Source organism: Orbicella faveolata, unplaced genomic scaffold, assembly GCF_042242905.1.
Source record: "Orbicella faveolata isolate gen_17 unplaced genomic scaffold, um_ofav_v1 contig_3, whole genome shotgun sequence".
NCBI lineage: Eukaryota > Metazoa > Cnidaria > Anthozoa > Scleractinia > Merulinidae > Orbicella > Orbicella faveolata.
In genome coordinates, this window is record NW_028301558.1 from 5,449,368 (window position 1) to 5,473,123 (window position 23,756).

The window sequence follows — 23,756 nt, forward strand, 5'->3', positions numbered from 1 at the left end:
CCGTGTTCTTCATATTCGCTTTTAACATTTGTTTACCCCACTAGTCAGTTACGCCATTCCTTAGTGGTGCACCCCTCCTAAGAAAAATCCTGGATATGTCCCTGGTCATTGTCATGAAATGGTTCATTTCCCACCACTGAAGCTGGGGCCCAGTTTTGTTGTTGTTGTTGTTGTTGTTGTTGTTGTTGTTTTTTGTTTTTTTTTTAAAGCAAACAGCAAAATGTTTTTGTTTCATTATCTGCTCCCATTTTCTTGGTGTCTCCAATTTAATAGACTTCAGATACATTTGAAGTGACTCTGAAATCTAAATCAGGACTTATAATGGCATCTTCCAATACCTTTCAGGGGAGAGGTATTTAAAGGGGGGATAATACCACTAGGTAAATCGCTATTCAATACTATAGCGTAGGGGACCGGTCATTTTTTATGATGTAGGAGGTGGGCTGGTGGGGTTTAGGGAGGCCATGCAAAAAAATATGGTTCTAAAGGGGCGGGGGTGGCTGGCTAACAAAATATGATGTTTAAAGGGGGGCCACTCAAAATATTACCTTATTAACAGCTTCCACAGTAGTGCAAAAGGTTTGCCAGAATTCCTAAAACAGCATTTCTGAGGTTCTGAAAGTTTTGAGTTTTCTGGGGTGCATGCCCCTGAACCCCCTACTATGCTAGGTATCCAGCAGCAGGGACTAACCCATACTAAGAATTTGGTTGCTAAATATAGCTGGACCTCCACAAGACCTTCCTTAAGGTTACTTCAAACCTTCGCGGGGCTATATTGGTCGATTTTTTTGTTGGTCAAGAAAATTAATGTCCGCGAAGCACAAGTTTGCATACTGTGAACACTAGGGGTTGTGTTATTTCATTGGCTCGCAGCTTTCAAGTTGACACATTCCTCTGTGAAGGTGTGATATGTTTATAAACCTTTAGAAGGCAAAAACTCACTCATTTTTCGAGAGAATCCCTTCTCTTTAAATGAGTTAATAGGGTCTGCAGATTTGATGGTTTTCCATGAAATTTGGTCAGAACATTCACTGATAGATATGGAACAAAGGTGTGTTGGCGAATTCGTTTATTTTAAATACTTTCTTTCTGGTGGCCTTTAATGTAACAGGTTACGCAAATTTTTTGATAGTCGAACTTGACAGATAAAAAGATGACCAATAGAAATAAAAAAAAATGCTGACAAGTTTTTGGAGATTGAGGCTTTGTGATTAACACTGCACAGTTATTTTGCATGAATGGTCACATTTGATACCCGATTAATTCGATTGGAACGTCAGTCGGTCATTTTGGAGTTGACGGCCTCTGCCATCTTTGGAAAGCAAAATCCAAAACAAAACATAATTTTAGCGAATTCTACATTTTATAACCTTTCTGTTGATATATAGTTTGTGGGGGTTTCCTTGAAAACAGCGCACGTACAGATTTTTTTCTGGAGAACTCCCACGAAGGTTTGAAGTAACCTTAAAAAAAGGCAATGTCAGCATATTTTCAGGCTTTGAATATTTCTATTTGAATTCGGGTGTTGTGATGACAGCATCTACATGTGCAGAGTGCAAAAGTTCTGCCAGAATGCCTAAAATAACGTTCCTAAGTGATGAAGAGGGGGGGTCATTATGTGTAACAGGGACTACTGTACCTATCAAATCCCACCAGCTCTTCCCCCACCCCCCTTACCCTATTAAAAATGAACAGTCCCTAGTGTGGTTTGGTTCGTCACAACTCATATATTATAGAGTACTCACTTACATGTATCTCCTGTATAACATTATCCCCATCCTACACCCAGTCTGACTTGATAGTTGCTCTATGCAAAATGGCAGTCAATACCCCTAAAGACATAAGCAAGGCTCCCATGCAGTTAATCAATATTTCTCCTGCCCAATTTTTTTTTTTTTTTGACTGACATACCAACTCACTTTCACAAAAGGGAGGATGACAGAAAACGAACTGACACTACAAACTGGTATGACCTAAAAACATGTTTCTTTCCAGCATATTGTGAGGTCGTGTCTGACTGGTTGTAAACCAGTTACAGGTGTACACAGTGAAACATAAAACATAATTTTGTTTAAGAACTAAATCAGTCATGTCACTTTCAAGATGATACTTTCATGTGGTGCAGAACTTTCACAGAACTGTTAGAAATGTAGAACTTTTACAGAGATTTTGAATTAGGGTATGCAGATCACAGGTACAGGGGGGGAAATTATTTATTTTCATAACTTTTTTTCCCCTCTCAGATTTTCTTCATGCTGTAGCAGTAAAGGCAAACCCAGTTTCAGCAATGTTGAAGATAGTGCTAGACAAGGTAATTAATACATTTTGCCATAGAGTACCATAATAATTCAACTTAGCATTGTCATTCCAATAAAGGTGTTTCCTTAGTTATGTGTAAATGCCCTCTGGTCAAAGGTATTTTAACAGGAAGTGCCCCTATCCAAATCAGGGCCCAGCATTAGAAGAGATGCCCTCATTTCAGTACTGTAATTGCAGCACTCAAATAAGCACTGGCAGCACCTCAATTATGGGTTGTCCTCGAACAAGCACTGTGCATAATAGCAATAATTTATGACTGCAATATTACCATGCAGCAGCTTTGCCATTATGCCAGAGTGACCAATCTGTCCTCCATATAGAATGCATAATTATTAACAGGGCAGACATTTCGCTTTACATTTTTCATTCTGTATGAATATCTTTTTATTTTGTTGGGGAAAACTAGAAATATCCTTGGCTGGTATTGACGAATGTCTCTTGTCATTTGACTTACAATGTAGGGTCTTGGTATTGAATGCGCTTCTATCACAGAGGTATTCAATGGCTTGGAAGTTGGCTTTCCACCCGAAAAAATAGTGTTTGACTCACCAGTGAAAACAATGCCAGAATTAAGTATGAATTTGTACTGTCTATTTCCTTTTGCAGAAAAAATACGTCTTAGTCAACAGGTTGTAGGCTATGTTATGAGTGGGTGAGTGAGTGGGTGAGTGAGAGATACATGTATGTATTTCACACCAATTAGATTGGGGCTACTACTTTAAACAACAAATCAAATTGATGCTTGTAAAGGTGAATCATGCGTGTGGAGACTTCATTCCGATTTTAGTATGGCCATCTTTGTTTTTCTACAAACAGAAACAGGTATTCTTGTATTGGCCTTATTCTGACATTTCCAATGCTGCATTTGCTATGGTTAAGCCTAGGACTTTGTAGATGGGTTTCAAAAGAGTTCAGAATTCGATAATCAGTTGAGGAATCTTTGGCATACACTAACAAGTCATCAAGGCTCAATGCTTTTTGCATTGTAAACATGAAATTTCAAATGAAATGAGTCTTAGCCGTTCAACAACCTGGTGATTTCTAGGACAGAAACAATTATTGTTCTTGGTGCAAAAGGCCCTACTGGGATGGTGAGGGGGCTTTCATCTGTGATGGTATTGGCCAGGTTCCCATCGAGATCATTTGCATCACGTGAAGTTCACAAAAAAAGAATAATTTTAAGTCCATAAACCATTTATGTTTGCACAAAATTTTTCAGTTTGTGAAAGTCTCAATAGCGCTATTCACGGAGTAATACTGTCTCCTCGTTGAAATGTTTCTTGGAATCAATAATCAAATACTCATTTGAATTGGTTTTCTCTGTTTTAATTGAAGGCTACAGTTGCTTTGTAAAAATTCAAGTGTAAAGCTCAGTGACTTTTATTTTATGTTTTAGAGTTTGCATTAGAAAAAGGAATTCTCATAAATGTTGATAATTATCAAGAACTTGAGGTTATGACAAAAATTATAAAGGATCTTGGGTAAGTACATGTATAATAATATTTAATATTTGGACAAATTGTAATGATGGCCAATCAAAATGTCATTTGAGAACAGAGGAAGGATTTACCTTCCTGTAGACATAAACCAGTCAAGTTGAAACTGAAAATTATGTAACAACTAAATTTGAAACCAAATACATGAACAACCCCTCCATTCAAGTGACTAAAAAGTATATACTTCTACAGATGCTATCCTTGACGGAATAATTACTAATATTATTAATATTATTGCCATATTACCAAAACTTATAGTGAGTCCATGATTGGCAATACTTTCCTTACTCTTGATGATTTTAAAACTACAGTTTGTTAATAAAAAAATAATTTAGTGGAAGAGAAACAGTAAGAATAGAAGCAGTGAGAACAACTTTGTCAAAAAATTGTATCTCATTTTGATCTTGCAGTGTGCCATGTCCACAAACTTTCTATCTTATAATACACTTAGGCATTAGCATTATAATTATAAAAACTGAACTTACCCTTGCAATGCCTAATTTTTAAATCCTGCCTTTTAGTAGTTAGTGATTTCCCTTTATCAGGAATAATGTAGACTTTTTTTCTACGTACATGTACACAGGCACACAAAGTCCACAGTGGGCATCAGATTGAATCCTATTCTTGGAGTTGGTGACATTCAAGATCTGAGGCAAGTAACACACAAATAAAGGAGAACATAAATTGTGACTAATTAGAGAACATAAGTAGAAAACCATGCAGTAATTGCAATCATTTCACTCATAAAATTAATTTGTTCTTAGCACATTAAGATTGTACAACTGGGGGGGGGGGGGGGGGATGGATGTACATACACAATGAGTGGCCACTTGATCAGATTTACAGATGCAAATAATGACAGTTGTAACTTCATTAACAAAATATTATCCAAAAGTATCAATGACAAAATTTTTGAACACTATTTTATTGAAATGAATGTATTACAGTGTATGTAGTAATGTTCTTTTTTTTTATAACGAATGGACAATACATCCATTTTAAAAAGGTAACTAAATAGATCAAAGAAAATTTTGCTTTGATTTTGAGACCTCCCCCTGCCCCCCCCCCCCCCCCTTGGAATTTCCACTAACCCTCCTTGGGGTGGGTATGGATTAATTCTCATAAACTGTAATTTCCCTTTTAGTGATTGCTTTCTTTCTTGTCTTGTTTATGACATATAATTTAACAGTTTTTATTTAAACCACTGCTCCAAAATGCCAGCAAACTAGTCCTGCTTGTCTGGTTTACAGTTCTGGTTGTCATATGTATAGTAATTAAACAAAATCTCCATGATACATAAAGCAGGTCATTAACGAAGAAGACAGCCTCTATGGACTTGACATGTTAGTAGAGTTGTTAAATTTTACGTAGTAATTATACATGTAGTTTTACAGTTTCCTTTTTTTATAATGTTTTGGCTATTTCCACAGTGTATGTACTGCAGATTCAAAGTTTGGAGTGCAAGTAAGTAAATGGACAATTTCCAATGAATACCTGATAAAGTTAGTTCAACTGACTAATCATGATGCATTGTATCATGGCATGCATCTTGAAGCAGAACTTTGTTTATTGAGAGCTTAGACTAAATATTACACATCAGTCAATGAACTGTGAACAGAACATATCAATAAAATTAGACATTTTTTTATTTTTTTAAACAGCTTACAGAATCAACAAGAGAGGAGTTAATCAACTTGTATATGGATCGACCTTGGTTAACAGGAGTCATGATACATGCTGGATCTCAGGTGACCAGATGTGCTATAAAAATTTAGAAAATAGCCCAAAGAAAATATGCACACTGAGTGGTTTAAAATCATATTTCTACAACTTGATAGAAACACAGAACTTAAGCATGAGCTGTTGATGTAATGATGGTGCAAGTAAAGAGAATTTACATTTTGATGATCAAAGTAAACAGGTTGTTTTTTTTTGTCACAGTATTTTCTAAACGAAATAGAAAACACATTCTCTGTGTTTCTAGTATAAATCTGCTAGCGTTCTATCACAAGTGCTGTTCTCTGATTGGCTATGCTACTCACTATCTATTCTGTGATAGATAGTGAGTAGCATAGCAGTGAGCCCATGTTAACAAAATGACAGCCACTTCTTGGCATTTTTGAAGTGTCTGTGAAGAGGATTTAGATAAAGTTTTGAATGACTAGTAGATTTATACTGAAACAATTGGATTATTCGCTCTCAATTTCTATGCGTGATAGTTGACTCAGGCTGTGCCCTCGTCAACTATCACGCAATAGAAATCTCGAGCTCATAATCTAATTGTTTAATAGACATTCTCGTGAAAGTTTGGGAGAACTCGAAAAAGCTGTCAGGGAACACAAGCTCATTCTCCCACTCGTTTTTCTATAACTACACCATACAGTGTACATGTTTTCCGTTTCTTAAATGTTACATTATTAGTGTTAATGCATTAACAGGACATTATTTAGAATGACATTAGAAATAATAACCCTTTGAGTGGCTTGCTCTTATATCGCTCAATCTCTCACTGGATCCAGACTGTTCTTGGGTTTAAAAGTTGCAGGGGCCAGAGCAAATGAAACCACCTAAAAAATCCCTATTCAGCAAAACTATAAACCATCTAATGTTTTCCATGTGCACAGGATTTCTTCAATTTTAAGTCTGAGAGTAAATACGTGTAGCTTGTAACAGTGACAACATACAGTGCATGTAAACATGTACAGGATGAAAGCACCTTATTAATCTGGACTGGAAACATCGGGGAGACAGTCACTTGATTCCAAAGGGGTGCTTACATGTATGTCTGTCATCTGCTTTTTGCAGCTGAAACGTTCAACTACTGTGACTAACATTCAATCACTTGTGACTTGAGATCTTGGCAGTGCAAACTGAACATTTAACAAATGTAATGATAGCAAATTAAAGGAGGAAATTCTGTCTTATCAAATGAATGTAATTTTTACTAGGACACAGTGCAAGGTCTACCTATCACTGGCAGCAGCCTTACTTGTGCAATAAATAAAGTGTGAACTAGAGAACTGCTTTCGCATTTGGCACAGTTGTGTCTAGAATTAGCATCTGTAAAACATTATGTAATTATATGTTTGCAGAGTTTTGATTGTCATGATCTTACCTGTGGTGTGAAACGCATTGTAGAGTTTGCTTTGGTAAGGAAACTTTAACAATAACGCTTAGATATAGACAAAGTGTGCAGTTGTGAAATTTTTTTCCCATACTCTTGACCGGCTCACCAGTGTCCTTTCTGTGGAGCAAAGACATCCCCAGTCTTATGCTTAATACATGTAGCATGGGTCTGAGCAAGTCATTCTTTAGTATTTTGTCTTGGGACTGGAGTGTTATTATATACGGGCCACATTAAAGAGGGTCCCTGGGTACCCAGCTGATTATTGCACCCGCTTTCAGTGTTATGTGCCCAGGCGACATCTTTTGACATGCCAACTCTTGGCATGCCACATGTATGTAAATGGCTGAAAGACCATTTAACTGTGAAACTGGCAATTTTTCCGGTTATTAGTAGAAGAAATGACAGATAAATAATAATTCCCTCTTTGTTCATGGCCTGGAATTCATAACATATTCGGTAGCTTCCCATTAGGAGACAAAGCAGTGAAGAATAAACACTTTTATGGCTTGAAAATGTTTCAGCTTTTTCTTGAAATTAACACTGACATTATGAGGAGAAGTTGCCACCTTTTATTCAAGTATAAAACATATCTGTTCTTCTAAAATGACATTTTTTTACACAGTATGTTTTAGTGGATAAAAACATATAGTATTGATACTGTGTTGTGCCTTGTTAGGAAGTGAATCGCAGGGTAGGAAAAACACAAGTCAGTGTGATTGACATTGGTGGTGGATTAACTGTAAGTGAGGTTAATTGTTTATTGTAGAAGCACAAAGATTTAATCAAACTTGTAAGTTTGAATCTTTGTAGTGCTAAGAAACCCTTTAAAGTTTTCCATTTTGCCTGTTACATATATTTTTCAGAGCTGTATGTATAATTGTAGGGTAAGATTTGAGACCATTAAGCATACTGGCTGGTACTGAGAACCTTAATTTGGAATGAATAGCTTTACAGAGATTTTAAGAGTGATTAAAACAATGGTTTTCTTTATACTATAGACATTAGTATCATTTCTGTCCATTAGTGCAACTCAACTCCATTACTGTAACTCAAAGGTCGATCTAGCTTTCAATTTTTTTGCAGATAAACAGAGATGACGATACAGTTAGACCATCATTTCAAGACTATGCTCAAGATCTCAAAGTAAGCATTTTCTGTTAGGAGATTCAGGTACATGTACATTTGTACACATGTAATTGGCCATAATTGCAGCAACTGTGCATTCTGATTGACACTGATTGGCCAAACAGGTACGTACCAATGATCGTGAGGTTGCCGACCTTTAACCCACTGACTGACTATCAGGTAAATGTATACTGTACATGCATTACACAATCTGATACACAGACTATCGAGATCATTAGTAGAATTCTTCTAGACAGTACACTAATGCAAATGCTGCTATCTGATTGGCTGGGTGATTGTATACTATCAGCCATTTGTGTTCAGTGGCTGAAGGTCATCTATGAAATGGTGACGTTTTTTTGTTTTTCCACAGTTTTGGAGGAACATTTTGATGCAAATAGATAATTAATTAAATCCTGAGAGGACAAAAAGGAGGACAGTTTTTTTCGGTTTCTTGACTAAAAAAAAAACATAAAAATTGGGGGGAAATTTAATGATGCGTGCGTTGGCACACTACATCTACTTTGTATCAGCTGATAGAAACTACAAACCTCACAGCTTATAATATTGAGACTGTACTGATATATTTTTAAGACTGACATTTGTACAGCAGCTAATTACCCTTGAAAATTATACAAACTATGTTAAGAAGTGTGCTCTCAAATACTTGTCTACGACTTTTATGCTGTCAGTTGATACATTTTTAATAGTGCACAATCTTATTTTTAGCAAATGCAGTTTCTAATGTAGCTAAAAAATAATTTTTCTTTCTAAACTAATAATCAAGGAACCTGAATATGGTCTGGATTGTTTGTTTTTATTGCTGTGTGATTCCCATTTCTTTTCATTTCTTCTTTTTATTAGAAAAATGTTCCAGAATTGTTTCCAAGCTTTGGAGTGTTCAAAAAAGTTGTAACTGAATTTGGTCAAGGTTTCAATGCAAAGGTACATATTCATGAAATGAATACAGCTGTTTTTATGTCCAAGCTCACTCATGCCAGTATATATAGTATGTATCATGTTTATATTAGTTTTTTTTGGTCTCATTAGTTTCTATAGTTGCCATGAAAACTGAAAGAGCAATACTGTTAACTGTTTCAAGGCATTGTTACATATTTTTGAAAGTGAATACCCTTGCAGCATTGAATTATTCAGACATGCTTTTATGCCTCTTCTGTTTTGGTGCAGACATACGAAACTGAAAGTTTAAGCAAATGAATCTCCCTGGAGGATATTGTAAAACTCTCTAAAATAGTCTATAACATTAGTTATAAGGTAAGCTGACTTACAGTAGCAGATTTTTCACAACTGACCTAACGTTAAATGCCAGACCTCTTATTATCCATGTTTACAAAATACGTTTATTTTTTCTTTTAACTCCTTATAGGCCGGCTGGCTGGCCAGCAGAGTGGAATACACAAAAGTTGCATCTGATGACCTTAGAATAGCTCTTATACATTTTGGAGCCGTAAGCTATTAATATTTACTTTTAGATTGGTTAAAAATCGTGTTTCTATAACTCAATAGAAACACAGAATTAGCACGAGCTGTTGACGTAATGATGGCGCAAGCAAAGAGAATTTACATTTTGATGATCAAAGTAAACAAGTTGTTTCCCTTTTTTCGCCGCAGTGTTTTCTAAAAGAAAACTTGTTCTTCGTGTTTCTATTGAGTTATAGAAACACTCATGAAAGTTTGGGAGAACTTGAAAAAGCTGTGGAAACACTTGCCTACGGCTCATGTTCCCACAGCATTTCTCATCCTCCCAAACTTCCACCCGTGTTTCTATAACTTGATAGAACCACGGTACATGTTTTCTATTTCTTAAATATTGTATGACAAAGAAAACAGTTATTCCAGCCATGTACTGTGAGCAAGTACAGTTAAGGACAAAATAATAATGGGGCAGCTACTTATTTTCTTCATGACAAATAGTCTTTTATAACAGCAAATTTCCCCTTAATTGTGCTCAATGACCTTGTGAAATCCGTGCTATGAATTACAGTAACCTATTTTAATAACCTATATATAAATTATTTATAACCTATTCAATTTGTTAGCTAAGGGAATAATAGAAAAACCAAAATTTCTCCTCTACTAGTATCTTGTGTTACAGCCACCTCTCCTGAAGGAAAAATTCAGAGAGAGTCTGTGTGTTACCATGCAATGATAATTGTATGCAAGGCCCTGTAGTGACCTGATTGGTTCATCAATTGTTGCTGTTAATAATAAGAAGTGGAAACTTTGTCTATGTAAATTGTTGATCTCAACACTTTGCATTTCATCAGTCACACTGACAAAAATCTTGAGATTTGGCTGTAGAGACCATGATGGAAATTTAACTGTTACACTTTTGGATTGAGATTACGATTCAAAATTCTGAAGTTAAAAAGCCAGGTTAATTGAGGTACATTGTATTTGACAATTTGTGGCAGCAAAATTTTATTCCTCAAGTTGTCTGTTTTCGTCTGTGAACTTTCAAAGGTAATTAACAGTCTCATCAGTCCAAAGATCACATGCATAGGGCAAGTTCCTTTGTTGTCTCCATGTGTCATGTCAGATGAAGTGACACTGAAATGGTTGTGATACATGGATACAACAAACACGATGCAACAAACACGATTATCACTCTCTCTGGTTTATTTTCTTTTGGGTAGGGTTGCTGTAACAGATACTAAAGTACTAGCATGTAAACTGTACCTGTTTGTGTAGGATATGATGATGAGGACATGTTACTGCCCAAAAGTCAGCAAATACCAGGTTCGTATAATTGTACATTTTCTACAACTATCATTCTGTATTCTGTCTTTGTGCACGTCCGACATTCATTCATTTCTGTAGTCAGTATGAAATGTATCTGTTTGGTTGTCTAATCCAAGCAGGGACACTATACATAAATCTGTTGGGTATAATAATTGTAATCAACGTGGAATTTTTGAACTTGGGGATGCAAAATCATATTAAAGTCATTCCCATTGTTGGGTTGTCACAACGTATATACCTGCCACTGAATAAGAAGTTATTAACAAAATATTCTGATATGAACTCATCATTCTACAGGAAGAGTATAATTGAGTATCAGTAACTACATTCAAATATTAATAATATTCAAATGATTTGTTACTATAGAGACGTGTACAAGTTTTTGACAGGGAAGGGCAGCCAAAAGAAGGAGAGGTAATGTTGCATCTCATAATACTTTCTGTTAGAATCAATGGGTAAAATAAATCAATAAGAAGCAGTCTGTAGCTTCTTATGCAAGCTCAACCAATTTTTTTTGATATGATCATACACTCAAGTATTATTAAGTTAATTATCAATACACCGATTCCAGAAAAAAAACCGGAAGTTGCACGCAAGCAAGGCTCAATAGCCCTCGAGCTTTCAAAATGGCGGACGAAATGCTGGGGAAGAACGAAAAAATTTGAATGTATGTAGGTTAGAGCTACTTGTCTGGAGCAAATGTGGTAAAGAAAAGGAAAAGGGTTGGACACAAGTGCTGTGCGGCTGCAAACTCTAACAATCGAAGCAAAAACCGACCTGATTTATCATTTCCACGACTGAGTTTCCTTTGGACAAGCTAGCCAGATAAACAAAGAAGAAAAAAGTGGGAAATACTTATGCAAAGGGGAGATGTCTATTTTACCTCAGTAGGAAATAATTATTGTTTTTCCGAGCACTTCTTGCCAAGTGATTTTAAACTGAGTACATTTTTTGAAACTGGGAGCCGTACCCTCGGCTTTCCCTTGGGCAAAAGTTGATGAGGAATCTCTGTGTAGAGCGAAATATGTGATGCATCTGAGTCTGGCATATGAATACCCATCAGCTTCAATCAACTTAGGAATTAATCAGTTTTCATGCCTCTGAGGTAAACAAAAAAAGTTTCCCAAAAACAATGTTGAATGTGGAAGGACATTAGTGATTTGAATACAACCATTGATGAATTTTGAATATTTTTTACTCGCTTAATATTTCAGCAAGATCTGGCTTTTAGGTTTAATGTTTCAGAACTAGTAGTGTCAGATAAATTATTGCATGGGCCAATTTCCTGTACTTGATGTTGGGGAGCCAGCCCATTAATTATTTACCTGAAGTTTTCCTAGGCTGAATTTGAAAACATAAGGTGCAGAATAGACTGCTGAGAGATAAAAGGTCAGACACCCAAGACCTGGACATCCAAAAGTGAACTTTACTCTGAATAAGTCTGAAAACACATTTTAAGGCCTAGTAGGAATTTTCCTTAATGTCATAGATTTGATAGACAGCTTGTACTGGCAAGCAGGAAGGTTATAATCTTCATCCATTCTATGCATGCAACCAAGTAAATCAGAACTGACTATAATTTTAATACCAATTTTCTAAGGAAGACTGTTTTCCAACCATGAACCAGAACTGCAAATGTAAGAATACAAGCTGAAATGGCTATTAGGAGAATAAATGGATGGCATGTATTTGATGGTGTAACCACTAAGGTTGTGTAGAGTTGTTAATCAACCCTGGATAGTGAGCTATTTGCTTGTAAACTGGCAGAAAAAAGGTATCTGGTGTTTATTTGTCATTTGGTAGTGACTTTAAACAGAGTACATGATATTGTTCATCAGTGGTAATTAAATATTTGGTGATTTCCACCGTACTGAAATTGTGCATTATGTGGCTTCATGTTCTATTTTCTGGCACAGGGTGTAACATAGAAGGACACATGGTAGAGCTGGTGTATAATTTTGCTAATAACATAAAAGTGCAATTGAATTTGACCTCATTGAGAATTTCCTACATTGTATGATCTTATAGATTCCCAATTGTTTTGAACTATTTTGAAATATTTATTCAAATATTCATCACCAGAGAAAAACTGGAAGTAGCTGAATTCTCTCATATTAGATGCTGGACAAACTTTTTGGACCTTTGATATACATTATTTATTCTGGCTTTAGCAATAATCACATCGTGTAAGGCCATCTCTAAGCATTAGGTAAGTCAATTCATATATAATATATTTATCATAAATTGTTCAATATTCTTTAGCATCTCCTTCCACCATTCTATGTCCAAGGCATTTTGCTCATTAAAAATTTGCAGTTACTTTCAATTTATAGCCAGGACATTCCAAAGTCTGTTCACAACAAAGAGTAGTTGTTGTACATCATAAACTGAAGTTCATATGACTCTTGTTTACTTTTAAACCAGTGTCAAACATTTTGCATATTGATTTTATAAGGCAATCTTTCAGGGTCTCACTGTCCATAACAATGACATTCCTAGCTTAAATTATTTCATGGAGATTGCCCTTACTTGGGTCTGTAACCTCAGTCCAGCTGGGGGACCCTGGGGAGGTCCCCAAAATTTCCCTTTTCTCTTGAACAAAAAAAAAAGCATTTTGTTACTTGCACCTTCGTCAATCCCTGTTGATGCATTATTTCAGTGTACTTGTTCATTACTAGTTGCTAGTTTTCTAGGCCATCTTTCATGGCATGTGACTGATAGTCTTTGTTACACTGTAGTAAACATCACTGATAACTTTATTGGTGATTTGACTGATGAATCAGCTTTGTGATTGCGTCCTACCCTGTAACGCAATGATGCTGTCACTGTACCGAACCCTTGCTTATACCATTCTTGGTGAGTAGATCGTGGTCTTGTTTGATACTCTGATTAGCATCTTTTGAACTTTTAAAAGGATTTCCCTTTATTCTCTAACACGGATTGTTATTTTATGAAGAGAGATTGGATGTTCTCTAACTTGAGAAGACTGAAGTCGTCAGTGAAAAATGAATCAGCCGTAGGAAATTTTTTAAAGTGTTTTGTTGCAATATTCGCGATATCCAGCACAATTTTTAAATTTACTTCCGTATGTTCTTTTGAGCTCTTGCTGTAGCTTTAGTAAAGCATTCTTTGGGTCAGGGTCGAAAACTTTTACAATTTTCATTTCATTCAGATTCTTTTTCCTAAACCGACCATGAACAAAGTTCTTTTAGGCAATAAAAATGGTGAGAACAGGTTGTTTTTGCGCATATTGGAGATCAAGACAATCGAAGGATGGAAAACATACCCGTCTAAAAGTTCCTTTATTTTGCCCCTTTGATTTATTCGGCGACTTTTAAGCCAGAATTTCGATTGGCTGAGTGTCAATTTTTCAATGTTCTTCACTCACACTGACGCCGGGAATATCATCAGAAGAGAGATTGGCCTTTCTTCTTCGTTCGCCATGTTGCTTTAATTACTGCGAGGGCTATTAAGCCTCGTTTCGGTGCAACTTCCGGTTTTTTCTGGAATCGGTGTATTACATGACGTGACCCAGCTAATAAATTTTGCCCTAATCTAGAAATTATAAATATTTTCAGTTTCAATATTGATGTCCTTTGAATGTATAAATAAGTACTGTCTTGTTTTTCTACGTTCTTTGACCATAGGGAATGCGTTATAATATTGCTGGACCTCTGTGTTTTTCTGGAGATGTAGTCAAACGAGATGTTTTTCTTCCTATGGTAAATCGTTTGTTAACTGGAATTGTCATATGTGAAATTCATTACTGTAAAATGTATTAATATATAGCAAAAACTGTTGTTTTTAGAAATATATCACACCCTAAGCTTCAATACTCTGATTGTTTTAACAGTCTTGAAAATGGCTGTAGTGGCTTATGCACAATGCAATTCTGGGGAATCCCCTTAATTAGTCTTAACAGGATACGTCAGAATTGCATTGTGCATCCCTACTGCACACAATTTCCTCATCATTAGCATGCACACAAGCACATACACATATACAACATCAAGCGCTACATGTAAGTTCAACAGCAAAATAAATGCTAGTTTTCTCATAACTGAGTTTTACAAAAATTGTTCAGGAGGAAAAAAGATATAGCTAAAAGCATGCACAACACCATTACATGTGGATTCAAATATTATGATCTTAAAACAAGGACTTGAGGAACATTTTGAGTTGACGTCATTTAAAACTGTGTAATTTTGCCATAATTATATATGTACATTGTTGCATAATTCTCGAGACTTTCTACCTACATTGTATCAAGTTTATTTTCAAGCATTTTGACTACAGTATATGGACCATGGAAAGTGGTGACAGAGAAAAGTTTTCTTATTATTCATTAGTAGACTGTGGGACTGCAGATCACAGACCATGGTAATGCATACATGTACCTTATACCTTCAGAGTTGCCGGGTATAGTAAAATTGCTCTGTAATCAGCAAGTTCAGCTGACCTTCACGAATGACTTGTTTAGAGTAATGTGGTTAAAAAACATACATGTCCAGTACTGTGCAAAAGTAGTACATGTAAGATACAACAGAGAATATAATCATTCAGTAGTGTAATGAATGTTATTCATCAGATTGAACGAGGTGACTACATAATTCTGCATGACTGTGGTGCAAATTCTCTGTCTGTATTTTGTCGGCATTGTAGCCGTCAAGCTCCACCTGTTATTGGTAGGTTTTTACATTGTATCAATAATTAATAAGTCCTTTACTCATTTAAGCAACTTTGGTTTTTGTTTGTTTGTTTGTTTAATTTTTTTGGCAGTAACAACAGAATGTGATACAGAGGTTGATAAACATTATACAGATACTATAATTCAAACCGTGACAATACGGACTCTTATCATCATAACAACAGTCTCTTATTTTTTCCAAATCAGTGTGCTCAACACTAAGTCCTGATAAGAGAGCATACTTTCCTCATTCTGATCAGTCTATTCTACAGTGTATGTCTGTGTCTTCAATGTAACTTTTGTAATAGGGGTGCTTGTAATGGGAGGGTGTGCTTATACATGTAGGATTAGGGATGACAATTAAAAAATCACATTACAGGGAGTGCTCATCAGAAGGTGACAAGTACAGTCTGCATACGAGCCAAGTAGCTCATCAGGCTGGTGCATATTTCTGGTTTCTGTAGCATGAAGTGACTAGAAATATTTCTACTTCCCCCTGGATAGGATGCTAATCCATCCCAGGGTTACCCCCCAGCATTGCATTAATTCGTATACACCTGGGCAGAGAGAAGCTCTGTGAGAGTTATGTATCTTGCTAAGAACACAAAACAATGTCCCCAGCCTGGACTGCTTGACTGATCTGACCTGGACTGCTTGATCTGGAGTCGAGTGCACTAAGCATGAGGCCACCAGACCTCCCATTAAAAAGGGGATGCCTATTGGAAGGTCAGGACCTGTGAGAAGATATTGTACTTCTGGTCAGTTGTTGTTAGATAACAGTACACCTGTCTTATGTGCATCAGTTCTGGGAAGTGTAGTCATCACTTTAGTGTAGCTCAATACTAAGTGCTAGCACCTGCACCTGTACAGGTAGGTAATGCACTTTCAGAGTCTGGTGAATTCTGTAGTTTCTCAGTCAATAGACTGTGTTCAGCAATGTGATTGTTGATACCACTCTTTCTTGGTCAGATGGAGATAAAAATAAATTGGCTGTCTGGCATGTAAATAGTAGTGTGAGAGGTATGGTGGCCTTATGGTTGGTGAGCTGGCCTCCAGATGGAGCAGTCAGGGTTCAAGCCCAGGCCAGGGTCATTATGTTGTGTTCTTGAGCAACACACTACTCTCACAGTGCCTCTCTTCACCCATGAGTATAAATGGGTTGCAGCAAATTGTTGGGGCAGCCTAACAGAATGCTGTGGTGGACTAGCATCCCATCCAGGAGTTTAGGCAATACTCCTACCAATTTGTATGACAGAAACCAGAGTTAATCACTATAAGTCTGTTGGGCTTGCAGTAATAAACTTTACTTTTTACCACATGTAAAATAGCATTGAAAGATAGTTATTTCGTGGTTTGTATCCAATGGAAGAAACATGATCGTACTAAAATGTCACATTTCTGTGGGTCTTGGTGTATATTACTTTGCAATTCTTTGTTTTAGGTTATCACGTGCAAGAAGATGGCAAAGTAAACTTTGAAGTTTTAAAAGTAGGTATATTAAAGTTAAGATGAAGTAAAAGTCTGAGGCAAAATGTTCTACCCCATCAGCAACCCCCTTCTCCTTTCCCCACAAGTACATGTACATCTCAGAGAGTGCTTCTTGTTTGCTGGTCAAGAAATAAATCACTGCTTTACCAGGAGATGGGAAGAAAGTCTGTTTCATTTCACACATGAAAGAACCAAAGATTAAGGCTTTGCCTGTAATTTGATTCACTCCATATGTTTAACAAAATACTTTTACATGTACCCACATGTATTTTTCAGGAAGCTGAGACGGTGGAAGATCTTCTAATATTTTGGAAAGGTTTGTCCTATACCATGTAACAGTTTATCCATTCTTGAGTTAACAGTGAAGTTTTTTGTTTATATGTAATTCTTTACCCCACTTCGGTAGCCTGTACATGAACCTTCAAAGCCCATTGAGTAGATTAATGTTGTTTTGCAACTTCTTTTGGCATTTTGCAGGTAGAAAACCCAAAACGACAGATTTGCAGTGAACATTAGCATCACCTCCTGCAAGTTTCATATGAAAACAATATTACATTGAGTCTGATATACATGTAAAAAGATGCTTAGAAAAGGATTATGGGTGTTTGCCCTGATAACATAAATGAATTGTTAGAACTGACCAAAAGTCAGCACAGTAGAAATACTTGAAGAGCTAATCTCACAAGATTACCAAGAAGGCATAGTTGAGTAAAAGAGGGCTGTTGAATGTTTTCTGTAACCACTGTAAAATGTTGGAAATCAGATACCACAGAGCTACGGACCTCTGAAAATATCTGTAAAATGTTAAGAATGTATTGCTAATTTTCTCCCTACCCAGATCATAATTATCTTTAGATTGAGCAAGTTAAGTATAGTAAGATCTTATATTATGCTTTAGTAAAACTCAGCTTTTTAAATCTAAATCTTATATAGGGTTTGCTTCATAAGAAAATTTTAAATAAATATTTATATAGGGTTTTTATAAATTTCTTATTGTATGTGATGATTTTATGCTCTTGGTATTTTAAAGAGGGCCACGGAAATTACAAATGTGTGTGCATTAATTCGCACTGCAGTGCAGACTAAAACATTAAATTTGCCTGCTCTCAGTCAATCACAACGAATTAACTTTCTCAGAAAATATAACATAAACTGTATTGTTATTCTATCCACTTGTTATTAATTAATTGCACTGAATATCTTTATGGCAATTATGTTGATCACAAATGTACAACGGTTGTAGCCTTGATAAAAACATAAGTTTAAGTGTAAAATATTCTATCCACACACATGCATTGGTCACACAGTTATATATGACAGGATACCTTATTTGAAAGAGAATATTATGCATTCACTCGTTACATAATAAAAATAAAATGGCAATATGGCAATTGTTTCGTTGATTAATATTAACTTCGTTTATTGACATTTGATTATTTAATTAGTCGCGTGATTGACAGCCGATGGCGTAATCGCTAAGTAAGTTGATCGTTAAAGTTAGAATGACACGTTTTAAAAACCACAAAATCAGAGACAAAGGTCATAAAGCATTTTGTACCTTACGTTGAACATCGCTAACCTGTAGTGTTTTACTGCTCGATCTGCTGACCCGTTTTGCTGACCTGTTACCGAAATAAGTTTGACTGGATATCGCCACAGAAGTAAGTGACCGTTTGTTTATGTAATCCGTTGAATTTTGAGAATTATAGTTTCCATACAATTTCATGAATCGCTCGCTATTAGGTTTTGTAAGAATTATGTATCTTATGTATCTTCCTTATAGATCGAATAAAACAATATAAAGATTATACGATTCTGTATCCAGTCATTCATCCAAGTACCATTTTTTCCCCTGGACCAGCAATATTTGTGGTACTGTTTTGTCCCCCATATATTTCTGAGATCAAATACAATCTATGCTAAGTTACTGGCTCAGTAAACATACATAAATGCAGCATCCCCAGTTCTAAAAATAGCACATCTGCACAAATTTTAGAGATAAGAACAAGATAATAATTGCAATTTCATGGGTTTATGACAAAAAATTTGGTTAGTAAATAAATGCATCAACAAACAAACAAACAAATAAATAAATTATATAAAGACAACAAGAGCAAGAAAGTAAAATGTTCAGCTACAATATTTAAAATATACAGTAATAATTATCAATTGTTAATTATTTTTTCTGTTTCACACCTTAATCCCTAAATTATTCTTAGTGTGATCACGCATATTTGTTAAACTATTTATTGCTCATTTGCAGTTGGTATTCTTGTGCAACTGACAATGGATGAATGATGTTTTATCCTAAACATGTTTTCTTAATGTAAGATGTGAATTTCAAACAAATCGTGTTGTTTTCAAAGATAATTGTTATAATATGGCTACTTCTACAAGCAGGCAAGATGAAACAAATCTTGTGCAGTAATTGGTTACTCAAGTAGGCCATGTAGGGCTGCCTTGTTTTTTTTAAATTTATGTAATTCTTATATTTTAATTAAGATGAAGATGAACTAATTCCTAAGCTTTGGTTGGCTGCTGGTGCAGGTGAGATTGGGTTATACCTGCTCTGTTCAGCAAAATTACATCAATCAAGCTTGTTTAGTCAAGATGGTTGAACATTGGCCTTGTTCTTTCTCAACAAAAATATCAGTCAGACTTATTCATTGGAGATGGGGGACAAATTGGCCATGTCCTTTCCCAGCAAAAATGTTGATCAAGCTTGCTCACTGGAGATGGCTTTTCTGGTTTATAGACACTTGGCCATTTTATGATAATAATAACACTACCACCAACACTACACTAACACTAACACTAAAACTAACACTAACACTTATACTTATACTTATACTTATGCTAATGCTAATGCTAATGTTAATGTTAATGCTAATGCTAATGCTAATAATAATAATAATAGTAATAATAACAATAATAATAGTAATCAACTTTATTTAGAGAGAGTGACACATAACAGTATAAACTGATGAACTAGTGGCTCTCTGTGCTGCTGGAGATGGGGGACAAATTGGCCATGTCCTTTCCCAGCAAAAATGTTGATCAAGCTTGCTCATTGGAGATGCCTTTTCTGGTTTATAGACACTTGGCCATTTTATGATAATAATAATACTAACACTAACACTACACTAACACTAACACTAAAACTAACACTAACACTTATACTTATACTTATACTTGTACTTATATTAATGCTAATGCTAATGCTAATGTTAATGCTAATGCTAATAATAATAATAATAATAATAATAGTAATAATAACAATAATAATAGTAATCAACTTTATTTAGAGAGAGTGACACAACAGTATAAACTGATGAACTAGTGGCTCTCTGTGCTGCAGAAATTCTTCCTCGCTCATTGGATAATTTTTATTGTCAGTAAGCGCACAGACACATGAATTGATCATTTATGCGATGTTAATGTAACGAGCGAGAGCAGACAATTTGACAATTTGTTAATATAAAAAACAATTTTGATATCAGTTTTTTATGCGTCTGTCCTGTTAATGACAATGCATTTTGCAATAACATTGTCAAAGTAGTCTGCGGATCCACTCAGCTATTGCCTCGTGGATCTCCCCAGTTACTTTGACAATGTTATGTCAAAGTTCATGATCAATAAGAGGACAGATGCATGAAAAATTGATGTCGATTTGTTAAACATTGACCAATCTGGATGTCACCCTTGGTCAATAACCCATGTACAATGGTACTATGGTTTACAAGTACAATCACTCATAAATTATCACTAACCAGAATTATGCAGAAATCTGTTATTGGTTGTTGGATCTTGCGTCTTGAATCATGGCTGTTGAATCAAAAAGTTCTTAAAATTTAATTGCATGTAATAGTTAGTTCTAATAACAAACAGGATGATATCACTGTTCATAAACAGCATGTTTATGACTTAAGCCAAATATAAACGGATGGGAAAATTGTTTTTGCTGTAATATCGTTGTACCAAAGGGTGAGAATGTTTCAATTTGTCTGACCAAGTTTAAATATCAGTAAAATACAATAGATGCTTATTTAGAATACAAATGAATAGATGTGACAAGTAATAGAGCGGTTTTCAATTGAGTGTCGTAAAACCAACACCAAACCAATTACATACCAATTAGACTACTCAGCCAATCTCAAACCGTAGTAAAACCAAAACCAAAACCAAAGTAATTGTATAATTACTTTCGACACTCAAATGAAAACCGCTCTAATACAGTAGAAACAAAGGAACGACGTTTACATCGGCGATAACAAAAATTAAGAAGTACAGGTATATGTGGGCTAAACTGAATGCTGCCACGTGAAGCTTTTTAGCAGAAGTCACTGTTCTCACTACACTGAATAAAATGCAAATAAGCGAATAGTTATGCGAATAGGTATCCTGCAGTAAAGCTTAACTGACCGTGAAATAGAATAGGTTAATTTTACCTTGACAAATAGTCAGCTTTAAAGGCTGGTTTTCACTAGCGACGGAGTCGGAGTCGGAGACGTAAGAGCGCTTATGACCTAGTGAAAATCGAAAATCGGAGTCGTAACCGGAGTCAAGCTCGACGGAATCGGAGTCGGAAGAATCAGAACATTTCCATTTCTTCCGATTCCGTTTACGACTCCGTCGCTTATAATCCATTGAAAACTAGATTGTCGGAGTCTGAAGCAGAAGCAGAAGAACCAACCAATCAAAAGGCCCAGAATGGAGCATTGTAATTGATTTATTCTAAAATAAAAAAAATAAAATAAAAGACCATTTAACCTGAAAGGTCAATCAGTGATCACTGGATCACTGGTATTAACTGGCGATCAGCATTTACATATAAAATACGGCTATTCATAAAATTGTACTTCTGCTTCCGACTCCGACAATTTAGAACCCCAACCAAGTTTTCACTAGATCGCAAGCGACGGAGTCAAAAGCGGAATGGGTGTTCTGCTTCCAGCTCCGTCGGTTTGATTTTCACTAGATCGTATCACTTTACGCTTCTGATTATGACTCCGACTACGACTCCGTCGCTAGTGAAAACCAGCCTTACTACGTCGGCATGGCTTCTGCTGCAGTTAGTTTGAAATACGACTATGTAGCCTGGCAACCTCTCGGCAACCTTTCGGCAACCTCTCGGCCTCCTCTCGGCCGTCCCGCGCAAAAAAAAGCGCGGGAAAATGATTGGCCCTTATATTTCCCCGTATTCATTGTATTTGTTAATCCTGATGATTTTTTTTTTAGCTAAGAAATTAGATAATAAGGTGTTGTAGCCATATCGCATTCCTGGGCTGTACAACAGACGGAAATTTCACAATGGTAAGTACCTTATTTTTGCTCGAAATCGACTTTTTACATGAATAAAATGTTTAAAACACAGGTAAGTCTCTGCAGTTGCAATATGTTAATGAGGCAAAATTTTGATCCACTATGATCTAAGTGACCACCTCCTGTAAGCGACCAACTAGTCTTGACATTTTTGGTGGTCGCTTACGGGAGGTTCGACTATCGTTGATTGCCAGAAGTAGAACGAGTCATGGACCGCCTGTTATTGGATCAAATTTAGCTTCCTGCTTGATGTATAGATACTTTTCTACCTTTATGTACTTACTTTCAAGCCAGTAAAGTGCATCAGGTGCGAAAAGCGAACTGATTTGGTCGAACAAGGTGATCTATGACTTGCCCTGTAAAGCGAAGCGTTGGGAACAACGGGTAATTATAGATTGGCCAGAAGATTCAGACTCGTACCCAGTCGCTATTTACGTGTTTTTGGGAAAGAGAAGATTGGATACTAGAGCGAATTAACGCGCGCAAGGTGTCATGAGAATAGCTATTTTTCTCCCGCCTCTTCCCATAACTCCCCGCGCGCTCCACTCGATCCAGACCGCTTTTTCTTTGAAACCGTCCCAGATGACCCGTAAATAGCGACTGTGTACGAGTCTAGAAGATTTCAAATTTCCCAGTACTTATTTCAAAAGCTTTCCTTAGCCAGCGCTCGGCCCCGGGCCTGTCTAGTGTAATGAAACGATGAAAAGTCAAAGACTACTGCAAGGCTGACACAACGTAGTATATTTAAAATTAAATTACAATATTATATAATGGTAGATGTCGTAACACTTATTTCGAAGCTAAAAAGAGTGGCGGAAATGGCGAAAAAAACAAACTAAATGAAGCAAGGATAGAACGGGTCTACATAGGTTACAAGTTTTACGAGTCATCACGTCTGTTCATACCGTGGGGTTCCAATGTCCTCGCTAAATCTATTAAAAAGAACTCTCTGGCTTTTCAGATTGAATCACGTGAGGAGTGGATAAGTTCAAGTGGAATTAAAGTAGTTGCATGTCAGTGTAGCAGTGATTAGGATGAGAAAGAAAATGTTCGGCAACAGTGGTGGATTTAGATTTAATGTTAGTCACGGATTTGTCGACAGGGTGTCTACGTTCGTTGAATCTGTCTTCGTTGAATCTATGTTCGTTGAATCATCCAAAATATTGTTTTAAATTTACCACGTTGTGTTAGCCTTGCAGTAGTCTTTGACTTCTCATCGTTTAACTTTTCAAGTTTGGCTGATTAGATCTCCTGTGAGATCCAACGTTCAATCAAGCAGGATCTTTGTTCACGGTTTTGCAGTTTATTCAGTTTGCTAAATAAATCGAAAAACATCACGCAAAACACTTAAAATAAGAACTAAGTGCAGGACGTTTTCTTCTTTCTATTTTTTCAGGGTTCGTAGACCTTCCCCGTGGAAGCGAGGTGG

The 23,756-nt window shown here is 36.1% G+C and overlaps 1 protein-coding gene and 1 long non-coding RNA gene across 10 annotated transcripts in view; one reads left to right on the forward strand and one right to left on the reverse strand.

Annotated features, from left to right (window-relative positions):
* LOC110068157 (uncharacterized) overlaps positions 1 to 18,396 on the forward strand; it is a 58,477-nt gene extending 40,081 nt beyond the window's left edge. For all 5 annotated transcript variants that reach the window (XM_089298022.1, XM_089298020.1, XM_089298023.1 and 2 more), the window contains 18 exons: positions 2,244 to 2,311; positions 2,781 to 2,892; positions 3,716 to 3,800; positions 4,399 to 4,467; positions 5,246 to 5,279; positions 5,477 to 5,563; positions 6,908 to 6,964; positions 7,619 to 7,681; positions 8,026 to 8,085; positions 8,932 to 9,012; positions 9,455 to 9,535; positions 10,780 to 10,827; positions 11,197 to 11,244; positions 14,478 to 14,552; positions 15,419 to 15,515; positions 16,959 to 17,005; positions 17,282 to 17,321; positions 17,483 to 18,396. In XM_089298022.1, the coding sequence (XP_089154148.1) occupies positions 2,288 to 2,311; positions 2,781 to 2,892; positions 3,716 to 3,800; positions 4,399 to 4,467; positions 5,246 to 5,279; positions 5,477 to 5,563; positions 6,908 to 6,964; positions 7,619 to 7,681; positions 8,026 to 8,085; positions 8,932 to 9,012; positions 9,455 to 9,535; positions 10,780 to 10,827; positions 11,197 to 11,244; positions 14,478 to 14,552; positions 15,419 to 15,515; positions 16,959 to 17,005; positions 17,282 to 17,321; positions 17,483 to 17,514 (1,140 nt within the window). In that variant the 5' untranslated portion in view covers positions 2,244 to 2,287 and the 3' untranslated portion in view covers positions 17,515 to 18,396. The remainder of the gene's footprint in view (positions 1 to 2,243; positions 2,312 to 2,780; positions 2,893 to 3,715; positions 3,801 to 4,398; positions 4,468 to 5,245; positions 5,280 to 5,476; positions 5,564 to 6,907; positions 6,965 to 7,618; positions 7,682 to 8,025; positions 8,086 to 8,931; positions 9,013 to 9,454; positions 9,536 to 10,779; positions 10,828 to 11,196; positions 11,245 to 14,477; positions 14,553 to 15,418; positions 15,516 to 16,958; positions 17,006 to 17,281; positions 17,322 to 17,482) is intronic.
* The window catches only part of LOC149106168 (uncharacterized), a 35,925-nt gene extending 13,849 nt beyond the window's left edge, over positions 1 to 22,076 (reverse strand). Inside the window, exons 1-4 of one of the 5 annotated variants that reach the window (XR_016209803.1) lie at positions 21,454 to 22,076; positions 20,776 to 20,830; positions 17,269 to 17,530; positions 4,389 to 4,462 (exon numbers count right to left, since the gene is read on the reverse strand). This is a non-coding gene — a long non-coding RNA (uncharacterized LOC149106168). The other 4 variants (XR_016209804.1, XR_016209805.1, XR_016209807.1 and 1 more) reach the window with 4 other exon arrangements.
* Positions 22,077 to 23,756: the final 1,680 nt, after the last annotated feature.